This window comes from Nannospalax galili, unplaced genomic scaffold, assembly GCF_000622305.1.
Source record: "Nannospalax galili isolate Female #2095 unplaced genomic scaffold, S.galili_v1.0 scaffold1287, whole genome shotgun sequence".
NCBI lineage: Eukaryota > Metazoa > Chordata > Mammalia > Rodentia > Spalacidae > Nannospalax > Nannospalax galili.
In genome coordinates this window covers 1418836-1437105 of record NW_008357051.1, presented here as the reverse complement: position 1 = coordinate 1437105, position 18270 = coordinate 1418836, and the positions used below count along the sequence as shown (strand labels likewise).

At 46.3% G+C, this 18270-nt stretch overlaps 1 protein-coding gene across 1 annotated transcript in view; it reads left to right on the top strand.

Annotated features, from left to right (window-relative positions):
- The window catches only part of Ext2 (exostosin glycosyltransferase 2), a 162149-nt gene extending 144471 nt beyond the window's left edge, over positions 1–17678 (top strand). Inside the window, exons 11-14 of the mRNA XM_008855042.3 lie at positions 5013–5156; positions 7243–7371; positions 8640–8722; positions 16572–17678. Of these exons, the coding sequence (XP_008853264.1) occupies positions 5013–5156; positions 7243–7371; positions 8640–8722; positions 16572–16710 (495 nt within the window). The 3' untranslated portion in view covers positions 16711–17678. The remainder of the gene's footprint in view (positions 1–5012; positions 5157–7242; positions 7372–8639; positions 8723–16571) is intronic.
- Positions 17679–18270: the final 592 nt, after the last annotated feature.

Genomic DNA, 18270 nt, shown 5'->3' with positions numbered 1-18270 from the left:
TAAAAGGTGGGCTTTGGGATGGGGAGATGGCACAGCGGGTAAGAGCACTTGTTGCACAAGTATGAAGACCCACATTAGATCTCCAGACCCATGTTTCATGCCTGTAACCCCAGTTGGGGAGGAGGTGGAAGAGAGTTATTGCAGTTTACTGGCCACCAGCCTAGCACCAGGCTCAATGAGAGACCCTGTCTCAAAGGAATAAGGTGGAGAGTGATAGAGCAGGAGACCCAACATCCTCTCCTGGCGTCTACATGAGCACGCATGCGCACACACACACACTGTGAGTTCTGCTCCCAGAGGGCTAAGTGAATCCTGTAACTGGATCCTAGTGTGCTGCTGTCCCCTCTGCATCTGGGCAGCATGCAGGGCAGTGCCCAAAGGGAAAGGGACCACTCATTCAAAGATGTTTGCATGTTGCTGACTCCTTCACGCTGCCTTGGCTGATCCAGACATGAGACTACAGGGTTTGAACTGGTAAGCTCATTTATAGAGTTCTTGCTCCTAGGATGCTTAGTGATTGTGAAACTTGGAGGTGTGTGCAAATAAAGAAGTGACAGCATTGCCTAGAGGGACACCCTTCGTTCATACAGACACACCACCTGTTATCCACACCACTTTTTTGGATGTAGGGGACAAAGTCCTGCAGGCCTCTGACTCATAACTCCTGCCTCTGCCTCCTGAGTGCTGGGGTTACAGGCCTGGACTACTCTGCCTGGCTTTCCTTACCATTTCTTACTCTACCCTTGGTTCATCCTGATACTTGTACCAACTCTCAAATCCAATGGCAATCTCCCTGTGGAGCTGTGGCTTTGAAAGGCCAAGGCTGTAACAGCCACTTTAGAGAATGGCTATTCTCACGTTGCTGGATTCCTGATTTCACCTTCCAGATGGGCACCACCTGTGGCTACATCTTTCCCTCTCCTTGCTCTACTTCCTGAGGCTGACTGGTTACAGTGCACACCCCAGGCTGTCTTGGAACAGAGCACAGTATCGTCTTTTCAGGAACATTTATGGGCTGCCCTCATATGTATGGCATTTAACAAAGTTCACTAGTACAGGGCAGAAATCGGTAACTTAAAACATCACACTTGATGAGTTGATTCCTAGGAACAGTCTGTGAGGAGGAAGGAACATAGATGTTAGCCCTAAAAAGAACATTAGCAGCCACTTAATCCAACCCCATTTTTTGTAGATGTCAAAATGAAAGGCTCCTGTGAGTTGGCCAGTTGGGCAGTAGTATGTGTTGACCATGTCCCCATGCTGTTTCTATGAATGTAAGGATCCATCTAGGCTGCCTATTGAGGCTGTGAAATAAAAGTGGAAGAGCTTCGAGTTGTCCTTACTAGTTAATGGTAAGCCACAGAAGTCCCCAGGGCAGAGGCTTTTTGGTTTGGGGAGTTGTCTATTTTGTTGTGAAGAAAATGGAAAATGGCCCAGGTGTCATAGCTGGGAGTCCAGAGAGGTGAAACTCTCTATGCCCAGATGAGAGACGTTTGGGATGAAGGCTACAAACCTTAGTGTGGAAGGGGCAGCTGGGGGATGGTATTGTTATTATAATATGTATTCAAATAGAAAGTCAGGACCATCCAAATTATTATGGAATCCCCAAAGGAAGTACAGTCCATCTTGAGAGAGACAGCCTTTGGTTCTCAGAGGTGTGTGCTACTGAAATTCAGGAGGAGGCTGTTCATTGGACGGGAGCAGAAGCTGCCAGAATAAGAGGAGCTGAGCTTCAGATCCCCACCCTGCAGTGTGCAAAGGCAGCTGGGAGTCATAGCAAGAGGCTGACCCCAGAGCCCTTCCCAGAGGTGAAAAGAGTTGAATTAGAATAGGGGTGTGCAGCCAGGAGAGGGGCATGGGGTGGACGCGGAGTGAGCTATTGCTCTGCTGGCTGGGAAACTGCTTTACCGTGTACATAATCAACTTCATTCTACACTGGCCGATTAGCGGGGGCCATCCCTCTGCTTCTCTCTGTTTTGATCCTGTAGTCAGCTGCAGAGTTATAGATGAAGTGACAAGGATGGCGACTTGATTGGATCCAGCTGCCTGGAGCAAGTCAAGGCCAGAGGGGCCCCTGGGGGAAGGAACAGAGCTCAGAAAAGACTCCAAAGGAATCCAAGACCCACACACCTCCAGGGCTTCTCAATGCACTGTAGTTTAGTGTTCTGACTCAGTGTCACCAAATGAGGTCCCACTGGAGGCAAGGCTGAGCAACTTCAGCTAACAAGAAGGGTCCCTTACTGATACCCTAACAGCATTTGGCTCTAAAACTAAGCAAATAATAATAACAAATAATAAAAAAGAGATGATGCTGGCTGCAGATAACTCGAGGGGGCACTTGTAAAGAATCCTGGGAAAGGGATTTGAACTTTTTTTGCATGGAGTATAGAGCTGTGTTGACTGTAAGTCTAGGGGAAAGGCAGCTTCCATCTTTAGGAGCAGTGTCAGCTGGTTGGATGCCCTCCCCCCACCCCCACCGCCTTCCCAGCCCTGGTGTGTAGTTGTGCATGCTTGGGGCCCTTCAGGTGGTCTGTGTCAACTGAGGGAGGTTAGCCAGCCTGGTGCTAGGCTTGAATGGGTGGGGCCTGGTGCCAAGGAAAGAAGCCAGAGGTACATTTAATGGGATCTGTCCAAGCCCACAGATAAGAAGTTACAGTTCACTCAATTGTTGCTGCTCTGCCTCTCTATGACTGGAATAGTATCATATTATTTTAATTTGCCAAAATACAAACTCCAGAGCAGAAAGCGGCCAGCAGCAGCTCACCATACCCCAGGAAACGTCTGACATGAATTCGTTTGTCTCCAGCTATTAGGATGATGCCTGTAGCCGATTAGCTCTATTGGTTACAACATGGTGTTAATGAGGCCAAGGCTGTGCAGCTGAGAGCCTTGTTTGTGCACCAGTATTACACAAAGGAAAGTCTTCCTTATAACCCCAGACTATGCCCAAGATACAGGTCAGACATCCCATAAAATCCTGAGATGATAGACTGGGCAAACACAATGTAGTGACTCAGCAGATTTCCCTCCTCAGCCTCTCAACAGCAGTTTCAACACATACCTCGTCATGATGGGTTATTCTTGTGCTTGTCACACTCATAGCTCTCATGTTTGCCATTGGTGCTCATCACTGATGAGTCCTGCACAGGCTTCCTTTCTGGGTTGAGTTCTGTTCTGACTGTGAAAGAAAGAGATGGGCTCTCTGGTCCCACTCCACAGCCCCTTTGTGGACTCAGCAGTGGCTATGGACTGCTGTGGTCTGCTGCTGCTTTTCTTGGGGCTTGAATACCACAGTGAATAAGATAGCTAGTGGAAATTCTTCTAGAGAAAAGTCAATACAGAATAACTAAAGTAATAACAGAAACTGAAACTTTGTAAAGAAAAGCAAGGGACTGAAGGTACTTGGGAAGAGAGAGGCTGGTTGTGACTGGTATTTGTCTTAGCTAAGAACCCAAGAAGCTCCCTTGAAGGTAGATCTGTGAGATTGAGGCCAGTCTGGTCTACATGGAGTTCCAGGCCAGCTGAGGCTACAGGGAGACCCTATCTCAAAACGGGCGGTGGGGGGTGCGCTGGAGAGGTGGCTCAGTTGTTAAGAGCATTAACTGCTCTTGCAGAGGACCCAGGTTCAATTCCCAGCACCCACATGGTAGCTAACAACCATCTGTAACTCTAGTTCCAGGGGATCTAATGCCCTCTTCTGACCTCCTCAGGCACTGCACAACATGGATGCACTTACATACATGCAGACAATACACTCATACACATAAAATAAAAATAATACTTTTTAAAAGGAGTTCTGTTGTGGACATTGTTAGCATTGTTAATTTTTCCTGGGAAGATATGAACAATGTCTATTCACACTTGGTTGGGTACCAGTGACAAACGAAAGGATCTGCTGTATCAGAGCCTAACTTCGTAAACTACTGGCTTTATTGGGCTTATTTATAGGAGCATAAATGACCCCAAAACACCTGCATTGTAGAAGTTCCACCCAATAGGGGGGAGTATATCCTGAAATCTGGGGTAGATGAACCCCCTTCAATTAACCTTCCACCTCCTATGTACTGTAGGACTCCTGAGACTACATACACCTGGGGAGGAATTGCATATAGCTAGGAGGGGGATGCAGGAGGCAGGGAGTGACTGAAATCTCAGGTGAGGGTCTAATGACTTCCCAGCCCCTTTCTATAAAGGAGCTTAAACAGGCCCGATCTTTTTTTCTTTAATTTTTAAAATTTATTTATTTTTATTTCATATGTATGAGTGTTTTGCCTGCATGTATATAAGTACACCCATGTGTGCAGTGCCCATGGAGGCCAGAAGAGGGCATGAGATCTCTAGAACTGGAGTTAGAGACAGTTATTAGCTGCCATGTGGGTGCTGGGAACCAAACCCAGGTCCTCTGCAGGATCAGCCAATGCTCTTAACTTCTGAGCCATCTCTCTAGCACTAACAGGCCCAGTCTTGTGAGTGTCTGGTGCAGGGAGTCAATGCTGTGTTGTCATCAGTGAAATAGGCTTTGTTCTTACTGAGTGTACAGATGAAGAATAAGCATAGCACAGCCACTCAACTGTCCTCATTCATGTCAAAGTGGTGACTATAAAAACTCAGTATCTATTTTTTAAAAAAACAAAACTTTTTCGAAAGCACACACTCATTCATATGACCTATTATATGACCATTAGAAGCCTAAGATAATCCTATACTCTGGGATATGCTGAGAATACCACTTGATTTCTACATTGGAAAGGTTCTTAGAGACAATGCCATTGGGCTAAACAGTGCAGTGTACTAGGCATCAGTGAAGCACTTCTGGTACCTTTCCTCATGTATGATTTATTCCGACCTAAAGGAGGGGGACAAGGAGATGGTTCAGTGGGTAAAGAGCCTGAATGACAGTAGCAGAATGACAAGCCACCCTCATTGGGGCTGTTGAGGCCAGGCTGGTACTTAAGCACAGAATGGGTGCTGTCTACACTGGAGATGGCTTACTGGTGTGCTTCTGTCCCTAGGTGTGGCGGGAATTTCCTGACCGGCTGGTGGGGTATCCTGGCCGCCTGCACCTCTGGGACCATGAGATGAACAAGTGGAAGTATGAGTCAGAGTGGACTAATGAAGTGTCCATGGTGCTCACCGGTGCTGCTTTCTATCACAAGGTAAGGCTGCTGGCATGCTGAGGGTGGGCATGCTGAGGGACCAGGCACACTGACGGCACATTGAGGGAGTGGGCACACTGAGGACATACTGAGGGAGTGGGCACACAGAAGGCACACTAAGAGAGCGGGCACTCTGAGGGTGGGTCTTTGATTGATTCACTCCATTTGTTTTCCAGACCTATTGCTGGTTTAGGAAAAAAAATATTTACTTGAAAGTCTTAGAAGAGCCATATTGTATAAATAAGAAAATACTAGTGTTCATCTTAGCAAAAAGAGAAGTAGCTTGCTTTTATATCACTTAGAGACAGCGTTGTTACTATGGGCTGCTTTTCTCAGCCTGCCTTTACCTGCCTCTCCATGCACAGACAGCTGTGCCTTTCTCATTGGCCACTCTTCATTGCTACAAGCATTTGCCACTCACCTTTCTTCATAGACAGTTATTTCATAGCATAATGGGTAATAAGCCATTATGTTAATGTTCCTTAAATCATATGCAACTATTTCTCAACCATCAGATATTTAATTTTCATCATTTCAGATCATGTCAACATCTAATGCTTTATTAGCAATTAATATCCTTTTCATAGCTGTTCTCATGGCTACTGAGGTAAATTCCTAGAAGTAAATTATATTCAAAGGCATCATCATTTGTTTTTGTTTTTTTAGATATATGTATATATCTCCTGTGTGCCTGTGCAACCAACAAAATATGAAATTGTCTTTCCCTCTGTTGCATAAGACATATTTTTAAAATGACACTTAGATGTTTCAATGAATGAAAATGAACCTTACCGTGTAAACTTTGGTTCAGCCTCTGGTGAAGTTGCAGGGCTCAGTGCCTTTGTGTTTATCAGTTCTTTGTACTTCATCGGTTCTAAGAATCATCACTTTGTACTTTTGACTTCTTTACGACTTATTTTTATTATTTTTATATATTATTATACAAATATAATTATTTACATATTTTACATTATTTATATATTATTTTTATTATTTTTAATAATACACACACAAGTGCAGGTGTTCACAGAGGCCAGAGGTGTTGGACCCCCTGAAGTTGGAGTTTAAGGTGGTTGTGAGCTGCCTGATGTGGGCACCAAACCTAGGTCCTCTACAGGAGCAGCAGGTACTCTTAACCACTAAGCTGTCTCTCTAGCCCCTTGACTTTTTTTCTTATTAGGGAGAGATTGAAGACTGTACTCTTGATTTACAGTATTCAGTCCATCCTTGATGTCCCCCTGAGAGCATGGGATTGAATTAAACAAGAATAACTTGCCTGTTGTCAGCTACCACTCAAAGAACTGGTGTCTAGAGAGATCTGCTCGGTGCAGGAGAGCTTGCTTACCTATCTTTGTCAACTGCTGGGTTTAGTTAGCTCATCACAGCTGCTCTTTTGATTTTCAGGATTCTCTAAGTCCAGAAATGGGTTTTGGCCTTAGTAAAACAAACAAAAGAGTCTAATGTATATTTGGGGATTTATCATAATGGAGTATATACTCTTGTCTATATGTCTATTGATGTTTGTTTTTGGAAGCAGGGTCTTATGTTGCCCAGGCTAGCCTTGAATTTATAATCTTCCAGCTGCTAGGATTAAAAATGTGTACTTCCATGCCTCCTATTTATTTTTGACCTGTTAATTTCTTTTTTACATGTGGAGATTATGTAATTTCAGGTTTACCCCGTTTTTCTGCTTTTAAAAGCACATGCCTTTGTAAAAGAATGCCCATTTCATTTATTTCTTTACATTTATTTATTGTGTGTGTGTGTGTGTGCGCACAAACATGCTACAGTGCATATGTGGAGATCAGAGAACAACTTGCAGAGTCAGTGCTTTCCTTCCACTCTGTGGGTCCCTGGGATCGACCTCAGGTTGTCAGGCTTGGTGGCAAGTACCTTTACCCCTTGAGCCATCTCTCTGGCCCAAGAATGACCATTTTAAAGACATTGAGCCACTTACCTTCCTTTTTGCCACTTCTTCTGATACTTCTTGTGATGAATCTTGTCCCCATGCTACTAAGTTGCCCTTGATATGTCAGCCCAAGGGAATTGCTATTCATAGGTTTCTTCCTTTTGTCTCACATGACAGTATTTTAATTACCTGTATACCTACAAAATGCCTGGGGACATCAAGAACTGGGTAGATGCGCACATGAACTGCGAAGACATTGCCATGAACTTCCTGGTGGCTAATGTCACGGGGAAAGCTGTCATCAAGGTAAGTGGCTCTGCTACTCCTTGCTGGGCTCCCTTGCACTAGGCTCTCTTCCGTGAGCCTGAGAAGTTCTGATTGTAAATAAGGCTCTGGTCTCCATGCTTAGATACTGGAACATTTACGCAGTTGTCCTAAACTTTGGTTTTAAAGATGTGATGACTAGTTTAGCAATATCTTTCTTTTTAACTGAAGCTGAGAATACAGAGAGATCCCATGGGAGGTCTTTGGAGCTGAAAAGATACCAATTCCTCAGATCAGATTCTATGATGTGGATACATGGAAGACTCACACTCCTTTGTTTGGCAGAGCTATCTTGACCTTGTCCCTTCTGGGCTAGACTTCTGCCCACTTGTAAAATTGGTCAGTGCCAGGGACCTGCTGGCCTAGAAGTGTCAGTGGCCTGGAGCACACACTGGCAGCATGGGTGGCACCTCACCGACTCCCCCTCCATATACCCCAGCTCTCCAGGTGACTCATGACAGTGGATTATAAGAAAAATGGAAGAGTGTAAATTGTGAGGGCTGCTTTTCAGGGTCCCAGGCCCCAAGTTTGTTTTGATACTTAGCTTGGCTGCTTGCTCTGGGTGGAAGTTCTTGAGTTCCAGCCTTGAATGGCTTTCTCTTTCTCCCCATGTTCCCCTGTTTACTCATCTTCATAGACACCTCTCCTGGGTTTGCTCGGGTTTGCTAGAAAGATCGTTAGAGGTCTAAGGTTTAGGAAGGTCAAAAGGAGTCAGGTGAGCAGATTCAGAGGGTGAGGGATGATTGGAGGCGTTTCCTGACCAAAGAGAGTTTCAAAATGAGCTGGCATTCAGGAGCACTCTTGCTCCGGTATTTGGCCTTAGCAAGAGAAGGCAAAGACTGCCTGTTGGAACCAAGGTTAGGCTACAAGTTATGGGAAGTTGTATTTCATCGCCCTTATGACTGCAAGAACAAATGGTGTTTATACAAGGACCTTGGCAGTGAGAAAACAGTCATTAAACAGGAATTAAGTAGCTTGTCATCACCACTTCTTTCCAGTTACAGAGGAAAAAGCCCTCCAAGCCACTTTTATTGGGCCCTTGTGAGTTCTGCCGTTGGCTGAGACAGCCAGGATTGAATGAAGGAATACTGAGGGGTGTGTGTGTGCGCATGCGCATGCATGTACACGTGTGGACGTGTTCATGAAGCATACAGTACCTCAGCTCACAGCACAGAAGCCTGTAGAGTGGTCTCACAGCATGGCTTAAAAGTGCTGGGCACTGACAGCCAGGTATGTTTCGTTCTTGGCAGGTGACCCCACGCAAGAAGTTCAAGTGTCCAGAATGCACAGCCATCGACGGCCTCTCACTAGACCAGACTCACATGGTAGAGCGGTGAGTGAGCCTCTGAACAGAAGTCCATCCTGGCCTCCGGTCCCCATTTCCTGCCCCAGGCCTGTTTATGGGACTGTGTTGGAGATGTTAAAACAGCAACTGGTAGCCACAGTCACCTCCTTTTGCACTGGGGGAATTGGGTTAGTTCAAGCACAGGTCACCCTACGAATTAATTTGGAATGCTATTTACTGAATTTGTAATGGCTGGAAGGGTCTTAAAAATATAGTTGGCCTTAAGCTCTAGAAGGCAGATCCTCTGGTGGACTAAGCGGCTATCTGCAGTCACTTGAGTGGAAGCAAGCTCATTCTAAGGAAGCACTGGCTTGTCTCTTGGGGTAATAGCTCAGTATTACAGAAAAACTTGATTAGAAAGAATTAGACCCAATCCAGTGGAGGCGAAATACCTTTTCTGACACCACTATACCACCTGGCAAGTGCAGGGTCCAAAGCCATGCTGGGTAGGGGTGGGTCGGCTAGGTGGCTCTGAAGCAATCTCTCTATGTCAATTCCGTCAGTTCCTCAGCAAGCACGCTGGTGTGTAGCATGTCATCCTGGCTTGAGGTGAGCAGGTAAGAAGCAGGACATGGCTTGTGTCTTTCCTCAAGACCATTAGAATCTTTACTAGAATGTCCTGGTTCCAAACCTGCAGAGTGCCTGAATCCAGTCTTCCAGAAGGCCCCTCCTTAGACTGCAGGCTCTGACATCCCATCAGCACAGTTGTCAAGGGACCAAAGTGCATAGGGAGAATGTTAAAGTGACCTTTCAGAACAGACCTCCAGTTCAGATTTCCACTGGTCACATGTGCATCTGCTTACAGCATTTATCTCTGAAATCCATAAGCCAAGAGAAAATCCTTTGGGCCTGGAGGATCCCCCCCCCCCCCCCCCCCCCCCGCCATAGGACGTTTTCTACTTGGTCTTGGGTTCTTTCTTCTAACTCTAAATTGTCTTGCTCATTTATAAATGTCTTACCCAAAGGCCATGACCTATACCAACCATTGATGTGAAATCATATATTATTGTGGATTTTGGAGGTATCTGCCCCCAGTAGTATTAAAAAGCATTGCACCGTCAATTATCTACCATAGCCGTTTGAAAGAGGCCCCAGTTGTAATTCTGCCTGAATACATGAAATGGTTATTTCAATCTGCCCTATTCCCTATGTCGGGGAAAATTCATAGCATTAAGGCAGGTGGTTATTTGGCTGAGTTAACACGGTATAGGGACAGGAAATGAAGGGAGAAAAGTTGACCCAGTGATGTCCTTGAAGTTCATGCTCCAGTTAAACAGCCCTTCTCCAGCACTGTTGAGATCACAACAAACTTAAAGGTGTTTCAAAGGTGGTAACCAAGTTGTTAGGATGCCCTGAATGGCATGGCTGAGGGAGGTATGGAGCCTGCTTCTTCAGAAGAGACCCCCAGAAACAGAGGCCTAGTTGTTGGCTTGAATCCAATTGTGTTCACTTATAATTACCAACAACAGCACATGCGTACACACAACAGACATTTATACATTTATATGTATAGAAAACCTAACTCAGCTGTTTGGGGTAAGTCCTTTAAGGGAGGTGCAAAGTTTTATAACTAAAGAGAGGAACCTTCTTTTTGCCAGGAGGTTATTCAAAATAATTTCGTCAAAGTGGTGGCATATAAAGGGAGCCTTCAGAAGTCATCAGACCCAGTGGTTAAGAATGTTTGCTGCTCTTCAGAGGACCTGAAGTTCAGTTCCCAGCACCCACATAGGGCTTCTCATAACTGTAACTCCAGCTCCAGAGCCCTCTTCTCCACAGGCACCCATCCACACAGACCCACACAAAACACACACACACACTGGGCAGGGGGCATGAATAAAAATAAGTGTTTTTAAAAATGACCAGACCTCAACCTCCTGTTGTAAAATGAGGTCAGAGGCAGGGGAACTGAGTGGTCAAATCAGCAAATTCAAGGTTGATTTGGCAGGCATGAAATTGTTCAGTTAGTGCCAGACTGCAAGGACTCTGAATCCCCAGTTAAGCTCGGGCTTTTTTCCCCCCCAGGCTCTAGTAAACTTTTGAGGGCATTTGAACTGGGAACTATCTTGATTAAGGAATTACTCTGAGATTAATTTAGAAGTAGCTCTTAGAACTATCCTAATTTGCTTTTCTGTTGCTAAAATAAAATACTCTGACTAAAAGCAACTTTGGGAGGAAAGGGTTTATTTCAGCTTACACTTTCAGATCACAGTCCACACTGAGGGAAGGAGCAGGAGCTCAAGGCAGGAACCTGGAGACAGGAACTGAAGCAGAGACCACAGAGGAGCCGTGGTCACTGCTTGTTCCTCCTGAGCTCCTGTGCTCAGTCAGATTTCTTATACAGCCCGGGACCACCTGCCCAAGGATGGCACTGCCCACAGTGGGATGATGCCTCCCACATCAACCAACAATCAAGGCAGTCCCCCACAGACATGGCCACAGGCCAGTCTGATCTGGGAAATCCTTCAGTTGCGATTCCCTATACCCAGATGACTGACTCTTGTATCAAGTTGACCATAAGAATTAACTAGGACAGGATGGAATGAATATTGAAGAGACTGGAGAAGGAAAGCTAGCTTGACTCCTTGAGCTAAACTGCATGTGGAAAAAAAGACATATATTGCACAAAATTTTTCCAAAGAAAAACGCTGGAGCCTCCTGAATAGGTAGGTGTGGGGAAACTGTGGGAAGGGAGGTGAATCAAGAGAAATGGCAGTGCCTTTCAGAGGGTAAATGACACAGGAGGGAGAGGGGTGAGTGGTTGGTGAATGCTTGTCCCTTGAACAGTGTAATAGATGTGGACAGGAGATTTTAATCATCGTGACATCGGAGAACAGGGGGGTATATGGCTCTGAGAGGTTGCCCTCTCCAGATTTCTGTACTGAGCAGGCAGTTGAAATGAAGAACATTAGAAAGAAGGTTAAAGCAAGGATAGATGTTTGGAAGTTAACCTGCGCACACATGGCAGTTGAAGAAAAGCCAAAGGAAGAATCCGAAGAAATTCTTCCATTTGAGAGACAGAGTAAGTAAATCCCGAAGCAGCTCCAGGAGACCCCAGTGGAGACCCTGATAGCCCAGCCAAGAGCTGGGGTGTGCAGTGCCCAGAAAAAGACAGGAGCAAGGGACATCCACACTCAGAAAGTATATGAACTGAATGGCTCTTGGTGATGTAAAAAGTCAACATCAAAATGTGACCAGGTCAAAGGGTTATAGTGTGGGTCAGTGATGAGCAACTGTAGTACAGTCTGTAAACTGCCCTCTGAGAAATCTAGTAGTGCAGAAGGAGGAAATGAAGTCCATTAGCAACTGTGAGCAAAGCTAAGTAGGTTGAAGTCTGAGAAACCAAATTAAGAAATCAGGTGCTCAGGAGGCAGAGGCAGGCTGATCTCTGTGAGATCAAGAGAGTTCCAGGCCAGCTGGGGCTGCACAGAGACCTGTCTCAGAAAAATCTGTAGAAATCAGGATCTTAGACTGTGAAGGAAGCTGTGATTTGAGCCATCTAGATTGCCCAGGAAGTGGAGTTTGTGTACAACCGTTCTGTGATCTGTTTTCAGTAGTTCCCTTTGTAGAACACACACTTTTCACACAACAGTAGTAGGGGAAGCCATTTCACCAGCGTATGGCTTCGTGTTGGGTTTGTGGTTCAGCACACTTCTTCCGACTGTGTGTGAACTCTGGGACCAGATCTCAGCTGAATGGGAGTAGCTTCACTCCTCCTCATCTCTTTCCAGAGCCTGCTAGTTCTTAAAGATCCAGAATTCTGAGCTGTTTGCTTTGACTAGTATCATTGCCAAGAGCACATGCAACCAGTGTTGATTTAAAAGTAGCCTTTCCTCTAGTTAGGTGTTTACCACTTACTAGATGTCTGACCAAAGGAAGTAAGTGTACCTCACCTGAACTTCAGTTTTCTCATCATATAGCAAATTACTCTGTCCATTCATAGATTCAACAAACAGCTACTAAGCATCTTTGTTTCAAGCACTGTGTTATGTGTGGGGGACAAATCAAGTGTAGGTTGTGAAGACCTGTGGCTCAGATACCCTATGTCTCCCACACTGCCCTAAAGACACCTGGTTCCACTAGGTTGTATATGTTTGAAGAGGAAACAAGGTTCATAGCCCTTTCTTTCCCAGACCCCTCCAGCAGTCAGACACAGGCACTGGCAGTTTAGTGTGAACAACCATTGAAAATTGGAGCAGGAAAGGAATTCTGATGGGTGGCTGGACACCCAGCAGTGTGACCGAGGTTGTCTGCCAGCAGTCAGCCACTCTCTGTCACCCTGACCTATTCCACAGCCAGATCCCCTGTGGGAGACAAAGTAGGCAGGCAAGGGAGGGCCTTTTACTGTCAAGAATGACCCCAGCATTACTTCCCCAGCACAGACTGTATGGAGGAAAGACATGCATAAGAGCTGGGTCAGCCAGAGCAGCCCTTGCAAGCCAGGCTGGGCTGAACCCCATGGCAGGTCCCTGTTGCCTATGCCTCCCTGGAAGACCTGGTTACAGAGGAGGCATTGCTATCCATACTCCCCACAGGGCTCTGGAGCACCTCTCCTCCACTAAGAACCAGGGTCCTTTCATATAGATACCACGGAGCCTACTCTGGGCCCGGCCAGGCTCCTGTGGCTAGGAGCTAAAGAAGAGCAGCTGCTCTGTGTGCAGACAGCCATCAGCAAGCAGGAACCCTTAGAGAGACTCTGTTTGACTGCCTCTGCTTTCACCCTGTGATTTGAAGGGAAGGCTGTTGTGCCTGGTCCCCATCACTTTCTTAGAAGTCATACTTCTGTTTTGTTTCTTACATTTTTTTTCTTTATTCTTGAGGATTTCATACGTGTATATAAAGAAATATGATCACATCTAACCTTTACTTCCCTCTTTCAATTCCCACCCCGCCCCCGACACATTCCCCCTTCCAACTTCATGGTTTTTTGTCTAGTTAGGGGAATCCTACCAGTAGCCATATCTTCAAAAAGAATGATTCTCCCTCCTCTAGCAACTATGCACTGCCAGTAGCTCTTCAGTAAGGGCGTGGAGGCATGCTGGAGATCATCTACCCTATCTCTTCCAAGATAGTCCCTGAGCCTTGGTTGGGGTGGGAGAGGGTACAGATGTCCCATTTAGGGCTGAGTACTGAGTCTTATTCTCAGCATTTTGACTAGTTATGCTTCTCTCCATTGACTGCTGCCCTCTGTAAAAAGAAGCTTCTCTGACTAAGGTTGAGAGCAGCCCAGGTCAAATAGCAATAGCAAATTCTATTCTAGGGCTTGTGACCTCTCTAGCTATGGGCTTTTGACCAGGATTACAGTATCAGACATAAAATTCCCTCCTGTAGAGGAGGCCTCACATCCAATCAGAAGGCAGTTAGTTACCCCATAACAATCATGTCATGATTGCATTAGTGAGCATGTCTTGCCTGGCATGCAGCAAGCAGGGTTAGACCACTGATGACTTCTCCCTAGCAGCCTGCAGAGGACCTTCTGGCATTATGAAAGCCAGCCAGCAGAGAGGAAATTTCCTGATCACTTTGAGATTGATTTCTCTATGTCCTGCAGCCAAAGTGTGTGGTGTCTTTAGGTCTTGCCATGTAGTTATGGTGGGTAACCAAGGGAGGGCAATAGCAATAGCCTGTGCTGTGTTGGAGAACTCTGGGGCCTCCCTGACCAGTAAATGTAGGGAGGTTTCCTATGCCTTGCACTGTGATTTTCATTTAATAACTCGTGTATTCTGGGAGCAACATTGTCCATTCATGCAGGGTAACTCCACAAAACACATGTGAAATGAAAGAAGAGGGGGGACACTGGGTATCAAGATTAACAGGTAATGAAGGTAGGAGGTTGAGGGAGAATGGGGAAGTGGGTGAGTTAACTAAAACTAAGGGTATATGAAAAAGCTTTATGGAAACCCACTAGTTAGTAAGCTAATTTCAAAATTTGAAAAGAAAACTTTTCGAAGAAAAAAAGAGTCCATCTTTTCACCAATCTCAAACCCTTGACCTCCTGAGTCAGGAGGAGGGAAGCCTGCCCAGTGGTGGAAGAGAGTGATGCACAGGGCACAGTCTACCACCAGTGCCAGCCTGAGGTTGAAACCAAGTCCCACCTCTTGCTAGCTCTGTATCCTTAGACAACTTACTTAACCTTTCTGAACCTTATTTTCTTAATCTGTAACATAAGGCTGGTATAAACCCAACCCTTTGTCAAGAGGGGTGAGGATGGGGGAGGAATACTTTTAGAAATAACAGGATATATAAGTAAACTGTCTGGCACAAAATAGGGGCTCAGCAGTTATTACCTTCCAACCTCCCCCCCTTAACCCATACAGTGAGGCTAATAAATAAAGCTGTGTCCTCTCATCTCAGTCTTTAACCTCAGGAGCTGGAATGCCTAGATTTGGCTCTGGCTCTTGCATATTTTTTTGACCTTTGTACATCAGCCTCTCTACCTAAGCCTTCCGACTGAGAGGAGGGACTGAGCTCTAGGGTTACCATGAGCACATGGTGGGCTATTAGGGCATAGAAAGCTCTCAGGAACATTTATATACATAGCTTATATGTATGGAGCATCTACTGCATGTAACTTTCTATGTGAAGCATCCACTGCACGTAGTTTTCTATATGGAGCATCTACTGCGTGTAGCTCAGCTTTATGGAGCAGCTACTCTATGCAGCTTATCTGTAGTATCAGTGGATCTGATGCTATGGGCTAAAAAGTTCATGCTGAAATTAAGACCAAGCTTTTCAGGAATGAGAGAAGAATTGATAATGCTGACTTCTTCACCTGCCCTCCCCTCACCATGTACAGATTTCTTCCTGAGCCCAAAGCGCTTGTATATTCATGTAGTTTGCAAGCAGTTTATGGTATGTCTGGGGACAGAGTGTCTGGGGACAGAGAGGTGCACTGTGGGTCTTGCAGCTGGTGGCCATTCCTCTCATCACCCGTGGCTGCTGCAGCTCTCAGGGCCCAGCTGCCTGAGGAGGCACTGACCCTCTGAAATCCATCCTCCAGGACCTGACTTCAAACGAACTTTTCCCAGGCTGCGCTTCCCCTCTGGTCTGGTGCTGATGCGTCCTCATTACCCATCTGTCACAGTCAGTTGGCCTGATTGAGCTGAGCCATTCTCATAAACAGAGCCTGACCTTCGCCTCTGAGGGTCAGCTCATGGACTTTGGGGGCCTGGGTGAAGCAGAGGAAGCTCATCTCCGTGTGCTCTTCAGTGCTAGGCTCTTGTTACCAAGTTGCTTCTGCTCCTGGCTCTGGGGTAGGAATGACCAAAGTCATGCACATGAGCTCTGTGTCAGAAGAGCAGTATGTGTGCCTGGCCCTTCCATGTCAGTCACTCATGGGCCTTCCGTGAGGGTTGTTTGAAACTCAGGTTCATGGCCCTCATCCCCTCTGCCTTGCATGCATCAGGCCCTCTCTTCTACTTAGCTTCAGCAGGCAGTGGCTCAGAAGCAACTGGCCTTTTCCTTTCTGTCCTCTGCCTTCCCTGTATCCAGCAGAAATGGGGTTAAGGACTGCTGGATCTAATCCACCTGGGTTTGAGGCCTGCTAGTGCTAGAAAAATGACTGGAATTTGAGGGGGAGGGGCAGGTATCCTGACCTGCTGGCCTGCAGACAGCACCCCTATTCACTTTCTCCCCCTGAACATAGGCAGGGACCCGTGGGTCACCTCACTTGTCCACACATTGCTGCAGAGCATAGCAGTGGCCTGGGGACCCTGGTGTTTCTCTTGTGGATGTGGTGGCTATGAAGGGCTTTGCTGTCTCTCAGACACTGACCATTTCTTTTCTCCTTGCCCCTCCCTCTTGTTCTGCTGGCCCCTGCCCTTCCCTACCCACCCCACAGGTCTGAATGCATCAACAAGTTTGCTTCTGTCTTTGGAACGATGCCTCTCAAGGTGGTGGAGCATCGAGCTGACCCTGTGCTGTACAAAGATGACTTTCCCGAGAAATTGAAGAGCTTCCCAAACATCGGCAGTTTATGAGGCATGGAGGAGGGGAGACAGGCCTTCCCACCTCTCTATGGTCTAGGGCTCAGGGTGAAGGTGGCCAGGGTGGGGGGTCTCACCTCCCCAAGCTCCCAGAAGCCTCTTGAGCTACATAGCAGCCCCTTGAGGCACACAACCCACCCTGTCCCCCCATCTCCAGTGGGTTCTCTGAAAATGCAGAGAGAAGAAGCCTTGGGGATGTGCTTCAGGTTTGAGCCCAGCAAAGTGCCCTCGGCTTGGGGTCCAAGTCACTGTCTCACTGGTGCACAACTGCCTGATAAGAGGTGGCTGCTGGCTACTTTAGATCCCTGGAGTCCTGGCAGAGGTGTTAGAGATGTTACATCACTGGACTCTGGAGGTGCTGCCAAACCCAGTACCTGTGGTTAGAACTGTGTTTAGGACCTGAGTCACCAGCCCAGGAGCCAAGTCATAGCCTGGCAGGCCCTGAACAACTCTTTGGTTTGGCTTTTTGATACAATTAAAATTATTTACTCCTTTTTCTACTGTTATGAACACTGATTCTCAGTCATCCAAGGACTCTCCCTTCTTCCTTGTACATAACCCCATGTTCTAGCCTAATGACCATCTGGGAAGATGCAGCCAGGAGAAATACCTGGCATCATGTGTATCAAGTACAAGGAGGGTCCAGTGCATGAGCATCCTAAGAGAAATGAGTCTGAGCTGCCAGAGGGGTCTTTTTGCCCCTGCCTTGGGTGTTTATAGGTATACTAGGAAGCAGGTGACCCCTGATTGCCAACCCAGAGTCACTCTGGCTGGTATTGTATTGTAAGAGCTCAAGGTATTGTGACCCCCGCCCACAGCGGATGCCCAAGTCTCCCTCATTTTTTAACTGTAGCTCTAACATTGCCCAGGGAGGTTCTGGCTAATGTTAAACGCTGCTGTAGCAACTGCTCCACAGCAGTTGCTGGGATATTTAAATCATTAAATTTCAGCATTTACTAATACTGCACATGTGTGAATTATACCTCTTTAAGCCCAGTTGATGAACAAATCTACTCTGGCAAATGTTAAATGTTATGAATTCAAAACAGATTTATCTGGCTCTAATATTAAGATTAGCCACAGTTTGGGCTTTAGCCATAACATATGTCCCCAGAACACAAAATACATAACAATTTGCTTAGAATATGGATATAATTACAGAAACCCACTCGTATGCTAGTCCAAGTCACTTGCATGCTACCCATTGTTCTGTTGATCTGCATGAAGGTGAACGGTGAATCTACAGCAGTCTCACAGGTCACCTCAGAGCTGACCAGGTGGCCCAGTGGGTAAAAGCACTGTATTCAATCCCCAGAACTGAGCCCCAGAGATTTTTTCTGACCTCCACAGTCATGTGTGCACCCACACTCACACAATAATAATACATTCTAAAAAATGTTTAAAGGTCACCTCGCATGTGTTCTCACCTATGGCGAGGCCAGAGGAAAATTCCTGAAGCAGCAGAGTTTTAGTGAGGGATGGAAGCCAGGCTGCTATGGAAGGGGCAGAGCCTCTTGTCCAGTTCATCATGTTACAGATGTAGACCCTGGAGCT